This window comes from Zeus faber (assembly GCF_960531495.2).
Source record: "Zeus faber genome assembly, chromosome: 2".
Classification (NCBI taxonomy): Eukaryota; Metazoa; Chordata; class Actinopteri; order Zeiformes; family Zeidae; genus Zeus; species Zeus faber.
In genome coordinates, this window is record NC_137189.1 from 2,117,310 (window position 1) to 2,141,543 (window position 24,234).

General features: G+C 40.8%; 1 protein-coding gene across 10 annotated transcripts in view; it reads right to left on the bottom strand.

The window, feature by feature from the left end:
• Positions 1 to 1,802: 1,802 nt before the first annotated feature.
• LOC307248220 (mitogen-activated protein kinase kinase kinase kinase 4-like) overlaps positions 1,803 to 24,234 on the bottom strand; it is a 96,864-nt gene continuing 74,432 nt past the window's right edge. For 3 of the 10 annotated variants that reach the window (XM_080024542.1, XM_080024537.1, XM_080024536.1), the window contains 14 exons: positions 22,922 to 23,022; positions 20,799 to 20,938; positions 19,640 to 19,734; positions 16,905 to 17,083; positions 15,970 to 16,099; positions 11,440 to 11,557; positions 10,238 to 10,408; positions 9,933 to 10,076; positions 9,644 to 9,778; positions 8,675 to 8,775; positions 8,138 to 8,287; positions 7,339 to 7,498; positions 6,506 to 6,645; positions 1,803 to 4,375 (listed from right to left, as the gene is read on the bottom strand). In XM_080024542.1, the coding sequence (XP_079880668.1) occupies positions 4,292 to 4,375; positions 6,506 to 6,645; positions 7,339 to 7,498; positions 8,138 to 8,287; positions 8,675 to 8,775; positions 9,644 to 9,778; positions 9,933 to 10,076; positions 10,238 to 10,408; positions 11,440 to 11,557; positions 15,970 to 16,099; positions 16,905 to 17,083; positions 19,640 to 19,734; positions 20,799 to 20,938; positions 22,922 to 23,022 (1,848 nt within the window). In that variant the 3' untranslated portion in view covers positions 1,803 to 4,291. Of the gene's footprint in view, positions 4,376 to 6,505; positions 6,646 to 7,338; positions 7,499 to 8,137; positions 8,288 to 8,674; positions 8,776 to 9,643; positions 9,779 to 9,932; positions 10,077 to 10,237; positions 10,409 to 11,439; positions 11,558 to 14,383; positions 14,651 to 15,969; positions 16,100 to 16,904; positions 17,084 to 19,639; positions 19,735 to 20,798; positions 20,939 to 22,921; positions 23,023 to 24,234 lie in introns of all 10 variants that reach the window. The other 7 variants (XM_080024541.1, XM_080024534.1, XM_080024543.1 and 4 more) reach the window with 4 other exon arrangements.

A 24,234-nucleotide genomic window follows, 5' to 3' on the forward strand; every position in this document is an offset into this window, starting at 1 on the left:
ATAGACAAAAAAAAAAAGCACTCGACGAAAAGAAAAGTACAGCATAAAAATAAGGCACTCCACAAGTAGCAGCTTCAATAATGAGCACTTTCCTTTTTATTTCGGGTCTAAACCGAGACTTTTACTGTGAAATTGTTGCCTATAAAGGGAGTCGGCGGACAGCGATCCGGGACCATGGGCAGGAGCCACAGCGCCACCCTGTGGTTATTTGCACGAATAAACAGTTTACGTAAAATTCGCCGCACAAAACGCGCAGAGGACTTGTGCAGTGTTTTTGTTATTGCAGAGTTGGACCATTTCACTTCAGAAATACTTTATCATTCGCAGTGTATTTAAGTCCTGTTGTTAGCCATTCTGTAACACTTTTATTTCAAATGTTTACTGATACTGATATGTATAAATAATAGATTTACCAGATGTTGAGATTTTCATTGGGAGGGACAAGGATGGACAGGATTAAGAATGAGTACATTAGAGGGACAGCCTAGCTTGGACAGTTTGGTGAAAAAGTGAGAGAGGCCAGATTGAGATGGTTTGGACACGTGTGTAGGGGAGAGGGGGAGTTACATTGGGAGAAGGATGCTGAGGATGGAGCTGCCAGGCAAGAGGAAAAGAGGAAGGCCAAGGAGAAGGTTTATGGATGTGGTGAGGGAGGACATGCAAGCGGTTGGTGTAGTGGAGGAAGATGCACAGAACAAAAGGTATTGGAGGCAGATGATCAGCTGTGGCGACCCCTAACGGGAACAGCCGAAAGAAGAAGAAATGTATAAAGAAAAGATCATCGCTTATTGACTAATAGCTTTCAGAAACCACATTTAGTCCTTCAAATTTGTTTTGCCACAATAGCTAATAATTTAGCAACTGGGATAAATACATTTTGGGCTGCCAAAACAGGTGACCCTTCGAGGTATGGACTCACAAGACCTCTGAAGGTGTGTTGTGGTATCTGGTACTAAAACATTATCAGCAGAGCATGTTGTTCCAGCACATCTCACAGATGCTCGATAGGATTGGACCCTAACCCCAGCCATCCACATGATGTAGAAGAAAACGTGATTTATCAGACCAAGCCACCTTCTTCCATTGGTCCACGGTCCAGTTCTGCCGCTCACGTGTCCATTGTAGGTGCTTTCGGTGGTGGACAGAGGTCAGCATCTGACCTCTCTGCGGCCCATATCCAGCAAGCTGCGATGCACTGTGTGTTCTGACACCTATCCATCATAGCCAGCATTGACTTTTTTATCAATTTGTTCTACAGCAGCTCTTCTGTGGGATTGGACAAGATGGGCTGGACTTCGTTCCCCACACGCATCAATAAGCCCATAGGCCCATGACCCTGTTGCTGGTTATCCTTCCTTGGGTCACATTTGGTAGGTACTAACCATTGCATACCGGGAACACCCCACACATCTGTCATTTTGATGACGCTGACCCCGTCATCTAGGCATTACAATTTGGCCCTTGTCAAAGTTGCTCAGATCCCTACGCTTGCCCATAGTTCCTGCTTTCAACACATCAACTTCAAGAACCGACTCTTCACTTGCTGCCTAATATATCCCACCTCTTGACAGGAGCCATGGTAACGAGATGATCAATGTTACTCACTTCTCCTGTCAGTGGTTTTACCGCTGTGGCTGATCAGTGCACACACACACACACACACACACACACACACAAACACAGCTCCCCAAATCAAGATGTAGATTCAATTAACAATAAAAAAATAATAACAAAATAACAATTTGGTATTTTCACTAAGTATGGAAAAAATTACACTACACTGTAAATTACTTAAGGTTTTATTCAATGAAAAAAATACCTTGAGGAAAATACAGTAACTCCCATAGCACACAGAGAGGACATAAATTAGAGACTTACGGTAGAGACATTTGAAGGAGAAAAAAAAAAAAAAAAAAAAAAAAAAAGACATGGGCTGGCACCTTGGCAGTACACAACATTTTCGCCACGTTTTTTGAAATGCCAGAGCTCAGCCATTGCGCGGCGTGTGTCCCCCAGTGGTTTATAGCATGAATCAGTGAATTTACACTCAAATTGTGTGGATTAAAAAGTGAGTGAGAGGTCAAAAGTTATTCCCTGTACACGAACCTCAAAACCATAATACAAAAACAGAATAATACAAAATATAAAAAACGGGGAAAACTGCCCTCAAGGAAATCCATAAATATTCATAATCGATGCACATTGGTTTAACAAAACATTACTCCTGTAAACATTTCCAACGTAAGGATTGTGCATTTAATACCACTGCAGCCGCATACTTATCTTAAGTATTACATGATATTTAGTCACAAAAAAATAATAAAAAAAGAGGATTGCAGAAAACAAATCTAAAAACAAAATATTAAGAGTTAAAATATTTCTGCTTGGATGCTGCTTTTCTAAAGTACTTTTGTAACAGTTATGAAACCGTGTAGCCTTGACTTTATCTCGCACTGTCGGGTTGAGTTTCATTCCAATGTTTGGCGGCCCTCGCTTTAAGACCAATGCACCGGGAAAAAGGAAAGGCACCGCCTTAGCTGGGAACGGAATGAACGGGGGGGGGGGGGGGGGGGGGGGGGTAATGGCAGGGTGGGGTGTTGGGTAAAGGTTCCCCGTTATTTATAAAGTGCGCGCACGCATAGGGATTTGTCCTTTTCTTTTTTTATATTTGAGCTCACTCAAACCAAACACTCTGTCCAGACTGAGTGAGAGGACGACTATGTATTTTGCAACAGGAGGTCCAAAATTAAATCACATGGTTGGTTTGAGTTAAAGTGTTAATACAGTTTTTTCCCCCCCCCACAAAAAGCCAGTATGCTTTTACAAGGGCTTTCTCTTCGAACGAAGACCGCCTTAAAGCCAAAAATCTGAAGAATCTGCCGAAGAAATTACAGAAAGGGATCAACTCGCGATTAAGCCGAGCCGCACGGATTTAAGAATTGAGAAGGGGTGGGTAGATTGGTGGATCCTGCTGGCTCGTCGATGTTTTACTCCCCAAAGCACCAGCTCTACCCTTCCTGCAATCCACTGTTTCCTCAAGAGGTCCGTGTGCAACACAAGTGAATTCTGTACATTGGTCATCATGCTACGTATGAGGAAAACAGCCAACAACCTACTAATTCTGCAGTTATAATTCACAGTTTATACTAGCCCTGGTCATGACTGACGCTGCAAGATCATTCTGGGGGATACGCCCTGCATTTATAAGTGATATTTACGTGTATGTAATTTACATACAAAATGTACAGTGTATGAAGGGTTGGCTAAATTCTGTCGATCACACAAAACAACAATTCGACTGAAAATCAGGGGTTACTTTTGCCCAGCAAAACCCGTGAGAGGCATTGCGGCACGTGTGGAAAGGAGGAGTGTGACGGGGGAAAACATTCCCAGGCTGGGGTTTGTTGTAGTGAGTATATGTACAAGGTAACGTCCGACACCCTGTAGTTAGTGTAATGGACGATGGGGGAAATTAACCCCTAAAAATTTAAGTTCTAATGACTTATCTCTACGTTACAGAGAAGGCAAAAAGTGAGGAGGGGTGTTTCAGGGAGGAGAGAAGGTGTTATTGTTACCTGAAAATCACTCACACTAAAGAGTAACAAATAAGCTAAGAAGACCCACTGAGTGTCGTCACACGCCTCTTCTTCATTCCATCAACAGCTACATTCGTCCCGTTTCCTTCCATCCAAATGTGAACTCTTTCTTCCTCAGTCATTTTTTCTCAGACGGCTGCATCCATCCGGTTCTCTGTTTCCACTTCAAAATGCAACTCTCTCCACTTTTCAATTAGGTGCACACTCGACATCTATCTCTTGGCTGCGCTAGCACACACAGACAAAGACTAAGTATTTACGATGACACGTGCAGGCTTGCCCTCGCTAGGTAATGGATCCCATGTCACACGGAGGGAGACTGGCTCAACGATGGATGGGAACGGGGCAGGAGGTACCAATGAGAGGCGTTTCCGTAATCAATTTACTTTTACACAAACAGAACCCCCCCCTTCCCCAACACACAGTTCAATCTCCCCTTTGACGCCCCTCCCCTGATTACAGTCCAATACAGTTTGTTTATAGAACAACACAAATTGTTTGCTTCTGTGGGAAGCTGGGAGGGAAGAAATCACTTCTTTGCAAAACGCTGGAGCGATCTCCACCACTCCTGCCCCCACATAGCTCTTGCCCATCCCTCCTGGGTTTTTGAGCACGGAGCTTTGGTTTCTTCTGCTTCATCGTCGTCATGTGGTATCGTTGCTACCATTGATCTGCGGGTAACCAACCACATGCCATTACCAGCTCATCAGGGAGGTGCGGCCCAGTGTCATGAAGTACACCTGGCTGGCACCGCCGGAGCGCACAGAAGCAAAGAACACCTTAAAAAAAAAAAAAGGAACAAAGATTGAATTTGATGTTATTGCAGGACAATTCTCATGATGTACAGGGTCAGGCATAGTCCAAGGTTTTGAAGTATGCCCTTTTTATTTTTTAACAAACTTATGGAATTTATTTTTTTTCAGGTCAAAGACTTTAAAATGTGTACAGGCTATAAAAACCCATACAAGTAAAGGGAAACAAAACTCAGCCATAAATATTGCACAGAAGTTCGAAAAAATAGCTTTCCAAGCCCAAATGTAATTAAGGTTAAAATGAATAAGAAACAATGTCTCTGCCTTTCAGTACAATCCGGTGCGCCAATAAATTGCTGGACAGTATTTTATAATCGATTGGAGAATGCATTTCACAATATTTACATATAAAGAAAACTATTAAGTACACTTTGTTTTGCAAATACATTTTTATTCATTGTCATTATTATATTGACATACTATGCTGACTGTTTCTTAGTGACATTATTTTGGTACGAAAGTACAAAACCATCAGTGGGAAGAGTTCAAGATTCAAGAGGTTTATTTGTCACATACATATACATACTTTCATACATATATGCAATGAAATGTTTCTGCAACGCACCCAGAGATTATGCACAATAGTTACTAAACCGAACATAATAGCTAACCTAATTCCTACCTAGCTAACTAACTGAAACTAACTGATTCCAAAAACGCAATGCAGTTAGTGAATAGAATCATATAAATAAAATAAAAATAAAATACGACTCAAAAGGATAATACAAAGTGGGGGTACAAAATAGAAGGGAATAGGGTAATGTATATGGGATAGGCTATTTGTATATACATATATGTGCAGTAAAGTGCATGTCTCACATAAGTTAAATATTGACCCTTAACGCTTGAATTCTAAGCTGCGGTCCAGTTTCCACAACAATTATCTTGGGGTAATTGTACCATTATATCAGGAGCTCACCGCCCAGTTATATATACATAAAAAATACATATATAAGTCAAAAAGGTTAATGTTTTGCACCCCCTAGAGCATCTAGCACCCCTAGCTGTTTCCTATACTGCCTTTGCAATGGAAAGCCCTGCTTCCACGTCACGGGTAGTGAATACCAAAATTAGTTTTAGCCCATTCACTAGTCAGCATTTTACATTACCCCCTGACCATCTTCCTGATATAGCTCACATTTTTAGATGCTTAATAATGTCTCTATTTTTCAGGATTTGGAAAATTCAAACAATATGTTGAGGAACATACTTCAAAAGTATCTCCTGGCCTCGCTGACAAGTACAAAATCTATAGTAAGTTTGTATTTGTTGAATCCATTCGCGATAGGGGTTTTTCCAATGGCCGATGCCGATATTTAGAGAGTGGGGCAGTCGATATATAATGCCAATATCATGTTTTTTTGCATCTGATAAAATACAATTTAATAATGATAACAAATGAGATACTGAAACTAAAAAGTGTTTCAAATCTTTGTTTCATACAAGTTAGGAAACACAGAAATAAATAGATCTAAAATAGACACACATCAAAACCGGCCCGGGAACACACACACTGTGCACCTCTGTCTGGAGGACAAAAAAACCTCCACTCCAATTCTCATTGATAGGTTTACCTTTTGCCTCCAATGCCAAGTATTTCCAAACAGCACTCCTGCTTCTTCTTTCAAAAGCAGTCGCGGAGGCTCTGCACTTGCCATCTTTAATGAGCTAACACCATAACAAAGCGGAGCGAATGAGACAAGTGACGAGAAGAAAACAGCACTGTGAGTGACTGAGAGGAGGCGGGGCAATGTGGGTGCTGCAGCGAGTGTGTGTCAACTCGCTGTCGGAGAGAAGAGAGAGCGATTTGTTTATCGGCTTCGTGAGCGCAGCCATCGGCCGATGTTGATTATCTCAGAATGCTCAAATATCAGCCAAACTAATCTACTGGCCGATCAATCGGTCACAATTAAACTGAATTAAAAAACACTAAATATGCCAACATTTTGTAATCTGGCCCTTGAAAGTAGGCATATACGCTGTTGAATTTGGCTTCCAGTGGAAAAAAAAACCCCTTGACCTTCTGTAGTGAAAAGAACTATTGCATGAAATAATCTATGCAGTTATTTTTCTTTAGGAATGCATCCTGCATCTCACCTTGTCATTTCTCTCGCAAAGGAATTTGAGCCTCTGGGCCCGCTTGTGCATGAAAACGCCGTCCAGGTGTCCTGTCTCAACGGAGCGGATCTCAATGGCCTTCTCGCCCCAGCCCATGATCTGGTTTGACCTAATGTAGGCTGTATGGATGCAGAGAGACAGAGGGAGGGAGGGCGAGTCAGGGTCTACAGTCCAATATGTAAGGCCGTCACCATTCAGACATTTCGGTTCAAAAGTAATTGTCATGCAAATAATTGCGATAAATTATTAAATTGTCTTTTTTTAAATCTCATTTTATGCCAATAAAATAGTATTCAATTATGAAGAAGAACATATAAATTCTTTCGTTCAGAATTTCCAATATCTGCTTAAAATGTCCGTGAGATCCTGATGGAAAAATGATCGTGTTGGTGATTGATCAAAGTCAGCTCAAATAATCATGATTACCCAATTATTAATAATTGTGTTTAAAAAAAAAAAAGCTCTCGATAGAAAAATCTGCATTCGATTGTCTACAAGACTAAACACAAGGAAACAATTAATAGAATTAAAGGGAAAGGCTGTGGGAAGGGCTTTTTTCTTTCAATTAGCCACATATGTATTACATTGACCATAGGGTTTGGAAAAAAAATAAGACATTCTAATTCACTGTAACTAGACAAAATGTTTTTCTGACAAGCCACATATTTCTCTTGCCGGTACACAGAAGGCTATTTTCCAGTGCATTCATTAATATTCAAAGGAAATGTCACAGGGCCTTGTTGGTTCGAATGAGACTCGGCCAATTAGAACAAAAGGCCAAAAATAAGCCCTCTGGTCAGGTTTCCACCCACCTACAGAGGTGGGCATCTCCCCCCACTGCAGCACCACGTCCTTGGTGATGCGCCCGTAAGTGTTGACATAAACGCCCTCGTCCTCGTAACACACCAACAGTTCAATGCCGTCAGTGTTGGGCAGGATGATGATGGCGTGGGACTGGATGCTTGTCTGGATCTGGGAGGAGGAGGGGTTAACGTGAGATAATACTTTATAGAAAAATGCAAGTTTAAAGAACAGTACAAGTCAAACAAAGGGAAAACATAGAATTTTAATTAGTTACTACTCAGTATGAATGAGCTATCATTAGGAATTATTACTAATGATAGCTCTTGTATCAAGTGGTATGTTGTAATATGGTATAGTATGTATAATATTCTAGTACAACATAATGTATTATAATATGTAGTATTGTTGTTAAAGTAGTAGTAATAATAATAATAATGATAATAGTATTAATGCTAGTAAATATAATACCAATAGTATTAATAATAGCAGTACTATTACTACTAACTATTATTAGTATTATTGTTCATAATCAGTTTCATTCATCATGTACATATACTCTGAATTTGTTCTGGTGAGGTGTGGCGCGTTAATTGCTGACCATTAGAATAATAAAAAAAAAAGGTTAACAGTCTGGAAAAATTTGGAATAAAATAAATACAATTGAGTAAAACAAACAAACAAACAAATAAGGAATGGACAGAATGAGAGAAAGGAGTGGAGCTGGGGGGGAGAGGTCAAAGTAAGCGAGACGGAAAAAGTTAGAAAGCACAAATAAGGGGGTCGAGAGAGAAGGAGTGAAAGACTCACGTGTGTGGGCAGGTAGATGTCGTACACTGCGCCAGAGTCCACATCCACGGCATGGAAGCCAGAACAGGAGCCGTAGATGACCTTTAACCTCTGACCCTCCTCCACAGTCAGGTCCACTAGCAGTGGCTTGTGCACCAGGTCGCCAAAAGACTAAAGAACAGCAGGAAAAGGCCAGATAAGCTTTTTCTTACTCCAGAAGGTGATTAAAAACTCTACAATATATCCCTTCAAGGAGCAATCAATAATATTTTATTCCGGGAGCTACCATTTGTTGTCGATGCTACAACAGCATAGCAAATATATTACAATAATATAAACAACAATAATACAACAATCTTTTCCCAAAAAACTTTATACAAGTCTGTTGGGTTGTTCAAAACATTTGAAACTGCTCGCAAAAGGATATGTTACCTTTTAACTTGATATTATCAAAGGTTTGATTTTATTTAGCAGTAAGTTACATGTTGTTTTAGTTCCGACGGCTTCATTGTTGCCGATTGCTCCTATAAATCAGCATATTTCAGCAAATCATCTTACCTTGAAGGCCATGAATTTGTGGTAGGGTTTAGGAGCCCAGGCGTATACCTCGACAGAGCTCTTCAAAGCGAGCACCAAGAACTTAATCCTCTCATATTTGACTAGAATATGAGAGAGAGAAAATAAATCTAAGTCAATAGCTTATGAACAAAAAGCCGCCCGTTTACTATGTCCACATGTTATTAATTGCCTCACTACCAAACACAATATGGTTCTTTCAGTAATAGACTTTTAGAAATTATGTAATTGAAACGCCATCTGTCCTGTTGCGTACTTTTAGGGCACAACATGCGTACATTTTCCAAAATCCAAACTAAGAAAAGAAACAAAGAAACTATTGAGCCTTGAGAAATAAAATAACACACACACACACACACACACACACACACACACACACACACACACACACACACACACACACACACACACACACACACACACACACACACACACACACACACACACACACACACACACACACACACACGTTCTAGGACCAGGTCGTTAAGCGAGGACCCATGTTATTTCATGGTAAGGGGGTGTGGTGATTGCAAACGCAAGTGTGGTGAATACTGACAGACTGCGGGAACGAGAGACTGAGAATGGTGATGCGCAATGAGATGCTTGACACTGAGACGCAACCCATGCAGAGCGCACACCATGGTATTGTACAATACCGACTGGTTGGAGAGCTGGTCGTAAGTCTGAACGGTCATTAAACAGGTAGGTCGTTAATTGAGGAGTACCTGTGTGTGTGTGTGTGTGTGTGTCTATATATATATATATATATATATATAAATAAAACACTAACAAGTTAAAAAAGATGGCAATTGTGATACTCTAAAGTTGATATGACATGTTAAATTGACAACACAGGTAACAAAAATAGAAATAACGAGGTATTTATTCAATCTTTGACTACATGGTTGAATGTGCTTAAAGATGGTGGTGGTGATGGTGGGGACGCACCAACTTTGTAGTGGACGCAGCCCTCCAGGTCGCCCACTGTTACCCAGCCCTGCTTCTTCTCCACTTCTGGGTCATTGTGCAAAATCTTGTTTCTCAGCCATGACAGGTAGTACACTCGCAACTTGTTCTTCTTACCTGAAGTGGTGGTGATGGGAGAGGGGGAGTGAGGGAGAGGGACAGAGAAAGAGATTCAGATTAGCTGCGAGGCAGGAGACAGCGGACCTGCATAAAGAAATTAAAAACTATTGTGCCAATGAATATCCCTGATTTAACTCAATGTTCATTGTACCCGATATAGTGACCAACACGTTGAGTCCCTCCAGGACGTCCATTTGCTGGATGCGGCGCCGGTTGATCAAAGGGTAAACCTTCCCCTGACCGCTGCGGTCCAGCAGCATCAGACCACTCTCCGTGCCCACCAGCAGGTTAACACCTGGACAGACACACATACACAGGCAACATTTGGCCATTAGAAAAGCCCAGTATACATCCGTTTTCCAAATCTGAAAACGTATCCATACAGATTCCACATCAGTACCATCCTAATACTAGTAAAGTAACAACATTATTATATGCATACAGAGATTAACTTACCCCAGAGTGCGGCGCACAGGATCTCGGAGTTGAATCGCTTCTTGTATTTGCGGATCTCGGGCGTGTCACTTTGTGGGCGCGTGTTGACTGGGTTCACGTTGACCACTGAGCCTTTGCGGGACGGGTCGGCTCGCATGGCGTCCGAGAGGCGTCCGTCTTGCCCGAAGGCAGCTGGGGAGAAGAGGGCAGAGGGGGCGAGAGGAGGAACTAAGCATCAGATGAAAGGTAAAAATCTGAATCCAGGAAATGAGTAAATGAGCAAAAGGCATCCTGGGCCAAGACCAAATATAATCTCTATTTATTATTATTATTATTATCATCTTTTACAAATAATTATATTATTGATAATTTGATGAATTTGACTTCTTCTTGTCAGATATTTATACACAAATATTTGAGAAACAATCATAAGTGGACATAGCGTTAACATAATCACCTAAATCCCAGACGATAGAGCCTCATATCACCACATCAATTATATTGACACATCACCCAGCCCTATCCTGATACACCAATCTTGGAAACTGGAGACAGACTGCACCAACAACGCCTCTCAAACACAACAACAAAAAGGAAAGATAATGTGATATTCTGGTTGACGAACCAGTAGGCATATGAGTAGAGTAGGAATATGAATACATGAATATGGCCAACAGTGTATCTGGATTCCGACATGAAGTTGACTTGATGCATTAAGTTTGCACACGAACCAATCAGGAAATGCTGTTGTTGTTCACACCTGTATGTTCACACTGAGGCTGCACAATATGATGTACACTGACTGTAATATGTTATTATATCACAGCTCCTTCAGTCAAATTTTAGAATTGTGCAGTTAGCATATTAAGGGGCTTGGCGCAAAAGGGGACGTAACTGACATTTTTAGAATTGTACAGGAGAAACCAAAACAAACTTTTGATTGATTGTCATTATTTCATGAAGAACAGCATATATGAAACACTTAAACGTTATATTGGTTAGCCTCAAGTGAATTACTATTTTAAAAGATAACAAAATAAAAATACAAGCACCAAGCTCAGTGCACTTTGTGTGTCAAATGCAGCATGTTTTCAATGCTTGCCATGGAGAGAAAAAAAAAGAAAAGCATTCATATTCATATTTTTATTTGAAATATTGTCCCTTTAAGCATTTTTAAACTAAGAGTGCAGTATTCCACGCATGGGCTCCTTATGGGGACCTACCCATATTGTTGAGAGAGCTGCCACTGGACGGAGAAATCTGAAGGAGGCGGGGGTCGATGAAGGGAGTGAACGAGGAGGAGGACTTGTGTTTGGTCATAGTGTTGCTGGCTGACTGGGTCTGACAAAGCAGAGGGGGGGGGGGGGGGGGTCATAAAGACAGTTAAAACAAGGCAATGTCAGAAAAAGACTTAACACATAAAATCTTTGTCCCTCATTATTATTTTTGTTTTTCTGATATACATCTGGGGACTATCTCATTTGCATAACAAATCAATAAGATGTAATACAACAGAAAGCAAAAGAGTTAAAACAAATTGACATTGTGGATCGAAAAACACATTGGCATGCAGCGAGTGAGTCAGCATGGACACAAATGTTACATTGAGGATAACATTTCTCAAAAACAAAGAAAAGAGAAATACACCAATCGGTGGCTGTTGTATTGAAGTGTTACAGGAAAAGCTGTGAAAATGAAAAAAAAAAAAAAAAAACTGCCTGTAGGAAGAGATCAGAGTTCTATTCTGGCACCCAAGAGGAACCTCTTCCACACGCCACAAATGTTTTGCGGCTCCCTTATTTTTTGGAGAACAGTCAAAAAGATTTGTAAAGGTTATTTCTTCTGCTGTTAAGTTGTTACGACAAACGGTGTGTATGCTAGAGTTACACCTATCGAAAGCCAATGGGATACAATTTTTACGGGGGGGTAAAAAAAGATTGCAGCTTCTATCTTGCTTGAAATAGACTTTACATGTTCACACCTGACATGCAACCACCCAATTGAACTAATCTCACAAATGAACCCAAACCCCGGGGAGTTCATCCTCCATGCTGTGACCATGTTCCACCACCAGCGGGGGCAAACAGTGTTAGCAGCGGAGTGCATTGAGGAGCAAGAGGACAAGTGTTGCAACAGCCCAAAGGACAAGCACTTGTTGTAATATTTGGATTCTATGTGAATTTCATTCCTACAGCCCTAGTGCCAGGTGGGTGGGTGCAGTGTGCATTAAGGATGCGGCGCAGCGGACCCTCTGCGCACCCTCCCAACTCCGAACCAAATTTCACGAATGTCAGTTTCAGAGCCAGCGAGCCAGTCGACTCTGTGGAGGGGCCCGCACCCCCCATCGCACACTGCATTTGTTTACCGGCGTATCTTGACCGCCACAATATGGCCACCATGTTGGACAACATTACCACCCAAAATATGGGGAGAATCGCAAACCTGTGTGTGATTTTGAAGTTCGAAATCAAACGCTTATTTCGATCTATTTTCGATTTTGAATCGGATTCGTGACACCCCTACGAGTAACTAATACAATGTGGGTAATATAATTACAGCTACCATGTCAAGTAACGTGCGTTACCATCCGAAATTACGTTATAGAATAAAAAAAATATAAAGTTATATAAATACGATGACGGGCTAAGTCAGTTGACAACTGTCAGCTGAGTCACGGAATTCTTGTGAGACATGGCGAGTGACAGTACATTTTCAAAGTGGATGTATTCTCATGACTTTGAATTTACAAAAGAAAGGAACAAGAACATAATTATAAAATGCAATATTTGCATCGGCAAGTCAAAGGAACTCTCACAACGAGACTAGTCTTGGATAAGTACTCTCGCTTCCAGTTTCAGCCCTATACTGTATTCCTAATTAGGCAATACAATGTTGCCTCCACTGGATATATAATAAACTGCAATACCTTGAGCATCTGCTTTGATTAGGATGATGTATGATGAAAGAGCCTATAACAAAGGTAATCTTGATTGGAAGGAACACTGTAATGATCTCAAGGCTGCCTCCCGTACCCACTTCTATTTTATAATGCCTAGTTGGACTTCTGTGCAAATTTTGGTGAGTAACTTAAAAGTAGAGTAATAAGTAACTTATTACCTTACACAGAAAGTAATATTGTAAAGTAACAAGTGATATATAATTAATTACATTATAAAAGTAACTTGCCCAACACTGAGCACAGGCGACATTTTGAAACACAAGTAGAGAGCTAGAATCACTGTTGCCTTCAATTGAGCTTGATGAATGTCTTAACAGAAGAACGGAAAGCTCTCTATAGACTCAGACACATTCTCATGGGACCAAAAAGTGATTTCCATGTCTTATATACTAACTCCTCAGTCGCCCAAATATATGAACCAGCTTATGTCATAACAAATTGGGAAATATTTAGGGATGCACTGATTGTAGCCAATGCAGATCCCGATGTTTTCCAAGACCCCTGAACACAGCGTCTCTTTACAGTACAGTTTTCTGAGTTCCCATAAACTCTGCATCAATTCCTGCTTGGAGCGCTGCAGAGAGCCGTGTCCACGTCTTCTAAAATCGATTGCGGATGGCGTCGTTCTCTCAGACGGAAAAATAATAATAAAAAAATGCTAAAATAGGTCGCCAAATATACTTTTAATAATAATATACATCAGCGACTGCAACCGGTCAATGTCAACAAGGCGAATATCGCCTGATACTGATGTAGGGCCAATAAATCCATAGCGGAATTGTAGTTAATAAGAAATTTACTCGGTTTATTGAAGATATTTGTGAACAGTGCCTGCATTGGAAAAAAAAAACAAAAAAAAAATGGTAATATTCTTTCAAATTTGTTTGATTTTCACTTCAATGCCAAATTCATAGGATGAGTCACACGGCTCAATACAATGGGTTTTACTAAGACCAAAAGCAGTTCTTGTGATGAACAATTCACTCATGATGAGTTAAAGACCAGCCAGGTGCTAGAAACAGATTAAGAATGAGTAATAAGCTAAATCTATTAGATCAACTGCCATGTGCCAACTGCAGGCATGGATCTGAGTATGTACACATCCCATTCTGTCCAGTCCTGGACCATTGACCTAAAATGATGAGTGAATTTGAGGTGGGGGTTGGGGGGGCGGGGGTGGGGTGGGGTGGGGGGGGCGGTGGACATACCTCCATGGCAGTGAGCTCCAGGGGGTTCAGGGGGGACATGGGGGTGCTGGCATGGCTGGATGACGCGGGGAAGGAGGAAGAAGAGGCCATGGATATGGAGGCAGAGGAGGAGGAAGAGGAGGGGGGTGGGGAGGGATGGCTCTGCTGGATAAGGTCTGGAAGGTGGTGGTTTATGCGGCCAGCCAAGCCATTTTTCTCCGCTTGGGCGTGGCTGGCCCCTGAGGAGGCGGGCGACGCATTTGCCGACCGCTTTAGGTCACTGGCGCTCTGGAAGCAAGAACAGGCACACTTGTTGGGCTCCAACAAGCATGTGGGGATGCAGTTGCCGGCTCCCTGTCACCTCACTTAACACCAGGACCCCCAAATACTCGCATCATACACAATTAATCAAGTTCCCTTGGCGTCATCTGGTATTCATTTCACTCTTAAAAGGAAAGGTTTGTTTTCAACCCAGGCCTTGTTAAAATGTTTGTTCCCATCATTTATCACTCTTGCTTTACTATTGAAACACCTACGACTCGGCTGCAGGTTCTCACTGGGCAAATGTTAAAGCCTTGAAAACATTTTTTATACCATTGGCATCACATTTTATCTAAAACTAGTTTTTGCAATTGCCACAGTACTAAAGTCTAAAGTGAAACATTGATTGCTGACGTTGCCAGTGAGAAGCGATGCAACTTCCTGTTTATCGTGTTTTATCTTAGTGGAACTGTAACCAAAAGTGCTAATTTGTTGATAAAAAAATGCACGGTTTGTGACCTTTTAAGACTGTGACTATATTGTCATTTGTCATTTATTTATTGATTCAAGATTTAAGATTCAAGATTTTTATTTGTCACATACATATACATACTTTCATACATATATGCAGTGAAATGTAATGAATTAAGTAATGAAGTAATGAATTAAGTAATGAATTATTGCATTATTGTTTTGCCTATTATGTAGATGTGAGCTGCTGGGACATAGCAATTTCCCTTCAATGATGAATAAAGCAACTATCTATCTATCTATCCATCCATCTATCTATATTGTGAGATTTAATGTTTGCGCCGCTCAACTGCACAGAAGCACAATGAGAAGCTGCAGCAGAGCGGCAAGTTTCTCATTAGTAAAGCGTTCAGGGAGGTTGTGCTATGAACGGTTATAAATGATGGGTAGCAACATTTTAATAAGGTTTAGGTTAAAAAAAAAAGCCTGACTAATGAATGAAATAAATAAAGCCAGCTTTTCAATGCATTTTACACTATCCTAATCAAGAGACTCAAGTTACTATCAAAATATGAGAATATGCAACAACAACATGGCTGGTGGTGGAGTTGTGTGGAGTTCAACAGGTTGCTCATAAACTGACGACCAAATCCAAGGCATATGTTTTGAAGAATTGGGACGTTGCCTTGATGTTAACGTTAGTAATCTGCATTGGTCTTATCCAACGTTATTGGTATTTTGAAAGGAAATGCTATCAATGTTTTACTAAAAGAGGGCCAGCTATAACCACCTTTTTTTTTAGCTATTGATTGATTTTTTTATAAAAAATCTCTACATTGGAAATCTAAGATTTCGAGCTGTGTGTATTGTCCTACCTGTCTGATGATGAGCGTGCCATCCTTGGAGGGGGTGGTGGCTTGATCACTCTCTGAGTCTTCGGCCAGCATGGTCTTCAGGGACTCCGTCTCGCCATTGCTCAGCCTCCTGCAGAAGCCATGGGAAAATCTGATGTCCGTAACCAGACCCGTGTTATTAGTCATGCAGGAAATCATGCAAAGGTTTTCCAATCAGCTATAGCAACAGAACAGGGGGCCTCAATACGGTTAACGATTTTCCAATATGTCTCAATTAGCTCAGCATTTGTTATAATTCAAGCGCCAAACAGTGGCACTGAAAATGTCATTTCACAGAGGGAGCAATGGATCTTGTGAATACAGTGATAAAACTATTAGAGAAAGCAATAATGAGGTGACAATGAATATTCAAGATGATTGGAGGCAATGACCGCTTTTCCACCAAGGTACAAGAACCACAAGGTGCCGTTTAGGCCCTTCTGATAGCAGTTCCTAAAAGAGTTCTTGGTTGCCTTACCACCAGACCTCGGAACTGTGGAGATTATGCAAATCAGGAGAAGGTAACGTCAAACTAGCAGTCGTTTGGTTTGGTGGGATCATTTGGGCATGTGCTAATCACATAGGTCCCTATACTTCAGGTTATCCATTAGGTATATTTCTGGCTTTCCATTTCCTTTCATAATGCAAAGTAGCAAGTACTACGACCAAGTAGTGAGTGTTAAATTAGTTGTTTGCTGGTATTTAAAAACAGTAATTGGTGTGCTTTATGATTCTCATGTAGCCTAAGTTCCCAACTGCCTTGAACTAGGTTCCTGGTTCCTGAAACGGTCCCTGCGGTGGAAAACGGCCTTGTTACTGCTGGAAATTTCTCCAACTCAGTGCAACACTGATGCGACAGATAGCAAGGACGGCCTTTAAGCATGAAGTGAGGCTAGTGTGGTCACCATTGGACTTACGTAGCCCGCGAGTCTTCAGCTCCTGAGGTGGACTCCTCTCCCGCCTCCTGGTCTACCTCTTCCTCATCCTCTTCATCGGTGGTGCCCGAGTCCTCGCTGGAAGAGGAGTAGTCCGTCACCTTGTGGGACGGCCGCACGTCGTCCACTGCACGGAGCTCCTTGGCCAGAGCCGTCAGGTCCTGAGCAGAACCAGAGAGAGATGGTTTTTTTTTTTCCCCGATACCCAACCAAATAACAATCAAATCCTTAAACAGTAAAGATATTTGTTAACTATGTATAGTATACTGGAAAATACAATCTTAAGATTAAATATACTTCAGGGGTGACCTCTCAGAGGGAGAAAAGTGGGTTTCTGCGTTGAAAGCATCAGATCACAGAACACAGTCTGCAAAAAATAATATTTTCACAATTTAAGCATTTTTCATAATTTCTGACTGAACCTTCTTTGGCTGTGGCACCAACCAAATGAGCTGTTCGTGTTATAAAATTACAACTTGCTAAATCCCCTAGTTGTCTTTTTTTTTTTTTCCATTATGAAATATTCAGAAGTAACCCAAACCTATGGTCGCAAGCTAGATGGATGGAGGACATTTTCTTCTGATAAAGACTGAGAAATGAGACACCGTTTTTCTCCACCAGCAAAGCCAAGTGAGTGTTTTACAAGCACGAGGAAGACAGGTGGGGTGTGTTTGCATTCAAAATGTCCTTCCAGTCAAATCCATGTTTAGGAGGAAGCACGAGAAGGTTAACTCTTTGAGTGGTTTTGCTGAAGAGAAGCAAAATGATAGGGCAGGAGGCAAGGGAAGAAACGACAGCAGTAGTAGCAAGGCAATGAACATAACTATTTGCAGAGTGCCGCTATAGATATTCAAAGACGTATCCACAGAGAAGCTGAGGTGTCTTTTTCCCCGTTTTAATCACATAATGCAGTACACGGGGCAGTGGCAGGCAGACGTTAGAGCAATAGCTATCTCATCCGGTTTAATAGGCTTATCCCATTGGCCTACATCATACGATTCATGTGACGTGGCGCACAGTGGGTTGTCGCATTATGGGAACAGTTCATAGTGGAGAAAAAGTGGGGGGTAAACCACAAGGAAACACAAATAAATAAATTAAACAACCGTTTTTTAAATTATGATGTCAGCTGGTTGCACCAAGGAGTGACCTCATCCAAAACCGACGAGTGTAAATTGTTTCCAGACAGATGCAGTGGCTCTCTTAAAGCTGCATGAAGCATTAAGCCATTTCTGCTCATTAAATTGGAATGTGAAGGAGTGCTAAATGCTGCAGATCTCTTGAATCTTAGATATATCTAAGATAAAATGTTCACTGGCTAGAAAACTGTGCCAAGCAGCTCAGAATTGTACGACAACCTGTTTAGGTCAAAATGGGGGAGAGTCCATACCAAAGTAGACTGGCGAGGAGAATCCAACATCTAATAAACAACAATAACAAAAATGGTAGTGTTGCAGAGGCCAACGCAGTAACGACAGAAATGAGTTTGAACAGTTTTGCATGTTATTGTACTTCTTTGATGCGGAAATCCAAAGTGGTCCATTTATTCCCATACAGCACAATGTCCACAGCAGTTCCATCCTCATAGCAACAAGGGGCCGCGCGCAAGCGTGTCAAAAACCCTTTGCCCTTCCGGGTCAAACACCTGCCAACAACATGGTATTTCCTACCTATATACCTGAGGTAAATTTGCAGACATGCGCCACCCAGTGTTACACAAACAAAATTACAACATAAATTCAAAACAGCAATTTGGCTCTTACATGCTCATAAGGTTTTGCTTGCAATTTGCGCTTGTTTTGCATCTGATTGCAATTATTCATGTTGCAAAAGTAAATCTGTACATCAGGGGGGTGTCTCCATTGGAGAGTCATTACGCATTAACACCACTGCTCTACACTTGCCTATTAAATGAATTATCAGCCTTAAATAAATATAAATATTTAAATAATTGTTATTTTGATTTTGATTTAAAGTGTTTAAAGAAAATTTAATTTGTGCATAATATCTCAAATAAATATGCGCAAATAGCAGCTGCGCACAAAGGCACTATTTGCGTGGCAGCGCCGTTCGTGGTGCATTTCACCGTTTGTGGCTGCTCTGTAAATTAGACGCTTGCTTTTTTTGTTATTTGTGCCGGTTTAGCGGCTGTAAAAACCACACAATTGCCTTGCGAAATCGCCACAGAATATTCCTGGCACCCCTCGACGTTCCCATATTTCTTGACCGCCATAGGTAAACGTAAAAAATCTTCAGAGTGAGGGGGTCGGCTTTTGTTTTTATCAATTCAATTCAAATTCCTTGAAATTTGCGAATAAAGAAGACTACGCAAAGGTGGGAAGTACTTTTCATTTTGTTTTTATCAGTTTGACAACAACATAGGTCTGGTCCTTCCTCCCTTACACCCCTTCAATCATATAATGTTCCCTGTCTTATGACCAAAACAATTCACTTGACTTGAAAATCCTTAAATTGGGTAGTCTGGAGGGGGCATTAGTTACCAGGCTAGGAATTTATTTATTTTTTCTAGGCACAGTGATGGTGTCTAAGTAGTAATTTCAGAAACGTACAAGCTGCTTTTCTAATTTCACAGAGAGGCACAAACACAGAAACAGAGCCTTGGCTGAAAGCTGATATTATATTTGCACCATATTCTCAACCATAACACTACTCCATACAAAACTGTAAAGACTTTAGTTAAGACTGTGGGAACTTACAGCTGGCCGGTTAGCTCTGGCAAGGTTTTTGTCATCAGGTCTTTTAACAGCATTCTCTGGCCGCTGGAGGGGCGATCCTTCAGACTTGGAGGACGCTTCGAGACGGGACAAAAGTAAATATTGCCGTCAGGAATGAGGGAAAGAAAGAAAAAATAAAATGGAGGGACCATATTGTGTAACTGACCCTCAAAAACATTTCATTCTAAAACAAGGATACAATTATTAACATTTACATTCAACAAACACTGTATGAGTCAAGCGGAAAGGGGGGAAATGTTTAGTACAGGGATGTTCCAGTTAGGGTTATTGAAGAAAATAAGCAAAAATAGATAACTAGGGATGTAAATATATCGATACAGATATACATGTATATGTGCTCATAAAAATGAGCTGACACCGAAACATGACAATGTTCCCGATTTCTGTTTATATATGGGTAGTTGCGATGACGTGCATTTTTTTCAGTCTGCTCAAGTTTTTATCCCTGAATTATCAACATTTGTCACTTTTCTAGCATCACCACTGGAGGGGGCTATTTGTGTCCACAAGCAGTTATTGTAACCCTAAAAATGTTGACATAAAAAAGTTATATCTTATAAAACATCATATTATATAAAACCATGTGAACATTCGCAGATGAGGACTGAGGAAATGCTTAGTCATCACAGCAAGGCCCAAAAATGACCATTAAGACAAAACAAATTGGAATTATCTAACACCCAATCATCAAGATTTTACTCACAAAGTGCTTAAATCCCTATTTAATTTCAGTACAACAATTAATGAGGTAGAAGAGGGAGTTTCTTAAATATAAAGAATCACCATTTATATGAAAATAGATTTTATTGTATTCAAATTTTTTCAAAAGGGTTGATGTCACACCCAGGGACAAATTTGAGGTAGAGTTTAAATTAAAAATTCATCACCAATATCTATAACTGGAAGAACAAAAACACTACATACATTTTTCAACAGATTCCTTGGTATGCAACCATATTGCTTTCATAAAGAAAAAAACAAACAAACAAAAAAAAACTAGAAGCACCCCATAGCTCAACTACCGACATACATTTTTTATAGTTTTACACCTTTATCGGTTATTCACTTTGTAGGGACTTTACAGACATATATCGTTATAGTTGTGAAGCGACTACAGTACCAGGGGACTCACAGCGTGGCCGGAAGCGGTCACCGGAACAGGCCTGGGAGCTGGAGTTTGAAGAGCCGGAGGAGCTGCCGCTGCCTGGACGCGACTGGAGCTTCTCCACGCGGTCCCACAGCGGCCGTGGCTCGGCATTACTAATCACCAGGGAAACATTAGCCAACACACCGGGACACGGAACAAGTCATTTTGTATTTCTTAAGTCATCTTCATCTTAGAGTTTTCGTTGAGGTTTAAAAGATATATATTTTTTTGTTTTACCGAAACCAGTGATTGACAGAGACTTTTAAATTGGTCCAGCATTGATAGAATAGCTCCAGCCAACTGCCTTACACATAGGACAATGGGGCAAATTTGGGATTGACTCCCGATGATCAAAAATAAGGTTTCAAAAGTTTTCTTTTTTGACCCGGGTTATCCTAAAAATGGAGCATATCGGCATTAGTAAATCAGCACCATTGACAAACATATTTGATATGGATCTCCTGTGTTAGATGTAGCTACCTGCAGAAGAATAGTTAAAAACCTGCTTTCTAACAATCTGCGAATCTGCTTACACTGACTTTGACTGGTTGAAAATTGGCATCTCAAAGAAACTGACAATCAAAAAGCATCAAATCGGTCTAATTGTACTGTGATGTGCGTGGGGATCTCAGGTTTTAGTCTCTTCCACTGCAGGGGTGCTAATAGGGGTGGTACCTGGGAATCCCCAGGAATCTAACGATACTATCGTGATACTTGGGTCCCGATACCTGGGTCCTGTGTCTTTACATCTATGGAAATGATCGCATCTGAAACTGTCAGGAAGAAGACAAATGTTGTTGCTGACGCACCACGTAATTATTTGTAGTCACGTTTGTTTTTCTTCGGGACTTCCTGGTGCTAATTCCAGCTCCGCAATGTTTCCATTGAAAACACAAACCGTAACCAAGAACTAGCAGTTTCATTGATTATTTGATTTTATTATTGGAGGACCAAAAACGAATTTGTATTTTAAATTTGTATAATAAAATAGATAGGTTTTCTGCAGTTGCCTCAATCAAGACAAAATACAGATCAAAGCTTCACATTTAAAATGAGCTAAGAGTGGCAGTCTCATAGCTGCATCCCCGATTTGAGAAGATCTGCAGCACAAAGCAAGCCCACACCAGTCACTGAAAGATTGCAGGGCTAAGCATAATTCTTGCAGAGAAAATGTTCAGGTTTTTGTTTAAGGGAGTTGGTAAACTTGCCATTTTCGTGCAGACAGGCAATTTTGAGAAAATCCTTTGAAAGCAATGAATGCTGTTACACAATAAAAATTCTGAAGATGCATACGAGGGTTGCCGCGGCTATCGGTGTTAACGGTGTTAAAGTGTTCGGGCATACACCAATTACATTACTTGCCCACTGCCCTCACCGTCGTTTCGCATTTAATTTTTTATAGGAATAAAACCCAATTTAGTTCATTTTCACGTATCAGCGCAGACGTTAAAATAAAAAAAAACTCTAATTTGTAAAATACTAAGCGTGTTATGAACCCTTAGTCGGATGCTACAAAAATGAAAGTGAAAGCATCTGCTTCTTGCACACACAGAAGAGTGGCAGCACAGTCTGTGGAGTCAGATTTCACTTATCACAGGAAAAGAGGACAGGAGAGAAGAGGAGAGGAGAGAAAGAAGGCTCTAGACATTAGATCGGGACATGTTCCTTCCATGCGTAATCTCCCATGTGTAATTTGCGCCCGTGTTTAACGGGGACACTTCTCCGCCGCTGCTCCCTGTTGTAAAATGTCCGGTGTAACCGGTAACACCAGTGTTCTGAGTTTATTAACCGGTGGAGAAAATTCCTCACCGTGACATCCCTTATGCATGCTGCAGTTTCACTTTTAATGTTTCAACTGTAAAAGTGACTTGTTCCTTATTTCATTTTTTCACTAAGATGTCACACACTGAAGTTGCAGTTCTCAATTAATTACAGACAATGTTTCAAATAAAAAGGAGTTTGAAAGCAAAGGGCATGTCTGAGAGTGTGTTTATGTGGGTGCATGTAGGTGGCGGTGGTGGGGGGGCTTGAAAATATTTTTATCTACAAATGGGGGGGGGGGGGTTTGGTTTGGGGAAAAACTGATCGACACTTACCTGCCAGCGTTCCTCTGAGCACCTTGGTTGATAGGTTGCGTTGGTAGGGGGGACTCTCGGCGAGACAGCACAGGAGACCTGGACGTCGTCCTCAACGGGACCTGACGCGCGCACACGCACACACACCAGCATTTTGGCGTGTCAAAACATCTCTCCAGCCAGTATATTTAATCTCAACTGCAGCTTCCAAATATAACTGCATATGAGTGAAAGAAAGACACCAGCACTTATTGTAACCATGTAGTGTTTGACAGGGATGACAAATACAGATAAACCGAAATGATCACTGAATGACAATGAATGTGAGCAGATGAAACACTCAGTGCATTTACATGCACTCAATAGCTCGATAAGCTCAATAGTTGGATTAAGGTAATAATGTGTTTAAGAGGTTTAGATGTGTTAATAATGGATTACATACCGATTTTACATGGCTCTACTGAGAAATCCAGGTGTGCTAATGGGGTAGTGCTTGTGCCTATTTCGAGTTTAAGATTAAGATAATCCGGGTAAGGTATTCACATTACAGTTGGAAAATTCGGAATATTGCCTTAACTTAATTGTCTTCAGCTTATTCAGGTGCACTTAAACGCACATATTGAGGAAAAGCAGAAGGGTGCTACTTTGGATACAAATGTTTTGAAGTGGAAATCTATAAGATTATTCCCTAAAAAAAAACAAAAAAAAACTAAACATATTTTATACGTTTTTAAGAAACAGATACATTATAAGAAACAGCCATTCAATGTATTTGAGTTACGCATGTGCTCCTCTATATGCTGCTTCCATTCTTGGTGGTGGGGTCCGTCTTTCCTGGCAAGAATGCACTTATCAGGCACACGCAAGAATTGAAAGGCAGCCACACTGAATTTGATAAAGCAGCATAGCTAGTTGCGCTCAGTAACTGTCGGTATGGATGCACTCATAAAAAGGAACAGCGTCCCCGATGAAAAGAATCTTACCTCCTCAAGCAACCAAGAAAAATGAATAATCAATCGATCAGAAGAAGGCAAATGAAAGGAAGTGACAGTCTTAAAGCAAAGACGAGGACAGAACCAGGATCTTGGGGAAAAAAAAAAAAAAAAAAAGCTATTTTGAATGGAATTCTGACCATAGTGTAATCCACCCCAACACAGATGATCTTCTGGTTTTACACTTTAATGTAACAAAAATAACACTGACCAGTATAGTATAAGCATTAGTACACAAATCAGCAACTGATCTTGAGTGGAAAAAAAAAAAGTAAATTAAACCCAAACACCATTCTTCTTTTACAAATAGCCAGGTCCATTGTTTTGGCTTGAGCAAAGCCC